The sequence below is a fragment of the Grampus griseus genome (genome assembly GCF_964374135.1).
Source record: "Grampus griseus genome assembly, chromosome: 4".
Taxonomy (NCBI): Eukaryota; Metazoa; Chordata; class Mammalia; order Artiodactyla; family Delphinidae; genus Grampus; species Grampus griseus.
The window spans coordinates 101,170,330-101,173,507 of record NC_138997.1 but is presented as its reverse complement, the minus strand read 5'-3'; the positions used below and the strand labels follow the sequence as shown (position 1 = coordinate 101,173,507).

At 46.7% G+C, this 3,178-nt stretch overlaps 1 protein-coding gene across 1 annotated transcript; it reads right to left on the bottom strand.

Moving 5' to 3' along the window:
* Positions 1-255: 255 nt before the first annotated feature.
* FGFBP1 (fibroblast growth factor binding protein 1) lies at positions 256-2,835 on the bottom strand. Its single transcript, XM_082653535.1, has 2 exons — positions 2,785-2,835; positions 256-1,140 (listed from the first exon to the last, which is right to left on the bottom strand). The coding sequence occupies exon 2, from the start codon at positions 1,118-1,120 to the stop codon at positions 407-409; it is 714 nt and encodes a 237-aa protein (XP_082509661.1). The 5' UTR covers positions 1,121-1,140; positions 2,785-2,835; the 3' UTR covers positions 256-406.
* Positions 2,836-3,178: the final 343 nt, after the last annotated feature.

Sequence of the window (3,178 nt, the reverse complement as noted above, 5' to 3'; positions counted from 1 at the left end):
ATGAGTTCATTGGAACCAACATAGAGAAACCAAACAATGGTTGAACATATTCCTGAAAAACGCACAGAGCTTTATTACATTTGGTAATTGGGCAGAAAGAGCATTGCACTGAAATCATCACTCTGACTCATTCAGCTTAAAGACTGGTCCTTACTGCTCATAGAAACATAGCTTTGTGGGCCATGGAAGCATAGAGAGGTCCACAGCCTCTTAAAATCACATGTAAGGAAATGAATATAAAACAAATGCCAAAATACAGAAACAAAAATTATAAAATCTGTTTAAATAATCCATTGCACTCCTACAGCACAAATGTTCATCTTACAGGGAACTGGGAGATCTTTACAGCATATGGAAGGGCTTTGACGTGACACCTCCTAATGGATTCTGTTCTCTTTTGACCTCATTAGCATGAACTGCCCTGTACCATGGACATGAAGAATTTGCAGAAAGAGCTCCAGGACTCCCCACAGTACTCCAGGGCCGTCTTGCTCTGGTTTACCAAGTCTGGGTCTTCCACACACTCAGGATCTTTGGTGTTCATGGTCTGGGTCTTTGCTGGGCTGATGGGGGTGGTCACTTTGACCTTGCTCTGCTCCTTGGGAGAGGGCTCCGTTAACTCCTGGCTGGGTTTCTTGATCCTAATCAGAGTGGAGTTAACCAGCTTGAGGTTGGATTCTGGAAACTTCTTTCTGCACACCCTGGTCTTCAGGATGCTCTTGGCATCACCACAGATGACCTTCTGCGAACGCAGATTCCGGCCAATTTGTTTCCAGTAGGCATTCTTTTTGTCTGATTCTAGGCATGAGGTTGGATTGCCGGTGAAGAAACAGGAAAACTCGTTGTCCTGTCGGGTACATGCGACCTTCAGGGCAATGCCCTCCTCCTGCTTGGTCACCACCCATTTGCAGTCGGCATGGTCTTGGGTGATGAACTTGCCTTTGGTCAGGCGCTTGGGTGGCTGGCTGCTTGGTTCAGTCTGGGGCGCGCCTAGAGTATGCAGTTTATCTGGGCCGACTTTGCTGCCCTGTCTATTCCTCCCTTCCTTTTTGGCCTCCACCAAGAGCATCGGAGCAGCCAGAAGGAGGAAGGAGAGCAGGGCGAGGCTGTGGATCCTCATGGCTTCAACTTGGTGGGAACCTGTCTGACAAAAAGCAGGTGAGTCAGTGCTGGGCAGCAGTCCAGCAGTACTAGGCTGCGAGATGACCCTCCCTCCAGCCTGACACATGGCTGCCTGCTTTGGAGTGGGATCAAGGAACCTTCTACTTCCTGGACTTAGTAGACAAGCAGCCTGTGTATTCACATGTCTGCTTGACTTGAGTCTTGAATGTCAGAAACTTCCTACTCTTCATTCATTCTTCCCCACCCTCTGAACCTCATTAACTCTCACTCCCTCATCCACTCAGTTACTCCTCACTCCTTCATTCACCAGTCAGTAAGCATTCATGGGGTACCTACTACTGGCCGTGCACTAGACTAGATGTTGAATTTATCAAGGTGAATAAGAAAGTTTCACATCTTAAAAACTTAGAGGCAACTCTTTGGGGAATCTAAAGAGCATTGATCAGGAGTCTGTCCCAACTGTGTCCCCAACTTGATCTTGGCCAAGTCACTCTCCCGCTATGGGTCTCAAATCCTTTATCTGGAAATCAAGATGCTGGATGAGATAATTGTCAACTCTCTTCCAGCTGCAGTGGACTGAATTTCTATCTCACTGTCCTACAAGGACTCAGATGACCACACAATGAGAAAGGACGTGGTAAGTGACATGAAAGGTGATGCTTGACACAAGGTTAAACATGCATGAGGCTTGGACCTTCTGAGATGGGAGGGTTTGTGAGGAGGGGTATCTGGGATTCAGTAAGAGCCTAAGGAAAGGCATGAAGGAGGAGTAGGTCATCCGAATTGACTGGGCAAAGTGAACCAGGGGAATAGAGGTGAATTTCTATCAGAGCATTTAGACTGTTGAGGCACTGTGCTTGGCATAGAGAAAGTCCTCAATCAATGCTTTTAAAAATAAATCATTTTATAAATAGGATGACCTTAACTGCTACACTAAACTGCATAGGTTTTATCAGGTGGGTAACAAAAACCACATTTCAAAGAAGAGAATTAGCATTTCTATATGACACCGGCTATGTGCCAGAGCCCTTGACCTGTATTTCATCTTCACCTTGTTAATTAGCACAAGAGCCCTTCCTGGTAGGTAAAAATCCATCACCACCAGGCAACAGATGTGACAGTTAAGGTCCAGACTGGTAAATAAATTGCCCAAGGTCCCACAGTGGGCAAGTGACAAAGCTGGGACAGGCAGCCAGAACTTCTCTCTCTGGTCCTTTATGCCACCCCTCCCTCATTGCATACCTCTTGCCTTCACCTTACTCTGCCTTTCAGAAAATATTGGCAAGAAATAAAAAAGCAATTATGAACAACTCATTTGGTTTGGCTTAGTTTATGATGATAACGCATGTTATAAGTGCTCCATTTGAAAAGAATACAGAATTTTGTTTAAAAAGAGGCAGTTCTAGGTCTGATCTCATTCTACCCTGGGCATATGGCCTCTCTTTAGGACTGATAAAGGGGAGACAGTCACAAACTGTGAGCTTCCGAAATGAAGTTGGGATGGGAGCTAGGGATATTCGATAAAGACCCACTCATTCCTCACGGCATTGGGACTCAGTCCCCATGTGTCCGTGAGGGGATCCAGACCCCAGGAACCTGTGGTCCTCATGGGAGCTGGAAGGGGGACAGGTAATGAAACTCTTAAGAAAGTCAGGCTCTTACCTTGTTCTGAGTTTGCAGGTCCAGTACGATCCAGATGTGAGAGGGAGCTTGAAGGCTTACTGCTGTCTCATCCGCAGTGAGGCAGTGAAAGTCCTTTATATAAGAGCCCAGGCAGCAGGGTTTTTACAGCTCATATACTTGTGTAGCTTTATTCATACTCCTCCCAGCCACACCCCTTCAGAGAGAGCCAGTTCCTGCAGGGAAAGTGGTTGGTGTAATCCTGTGGGAGGCGGGTTACGTGCATGGCATTAGACCTGGTTCTTCCAAGCCCTTTCCCTTTCCCCTGGCAGCCAGTTGAGGACAGCTCAGCCTTGCAAAGACCCTCCATGAAGGGATGAGAATCCCAACAGAAAAATCTGTGGGGGAGGTTATAAACAACAGGTCCATTTTACTC

What these genes read in the sequence shown, in the direction of transcription:
- FGFBP1 (XM_082653535.1), bottom strand. Translation starts at nt 1,120, where the DNA reads ATGAGGATCCACAGCCTCGCCCTGCTCTCCTTCCTCCTTCTGGCTGCT.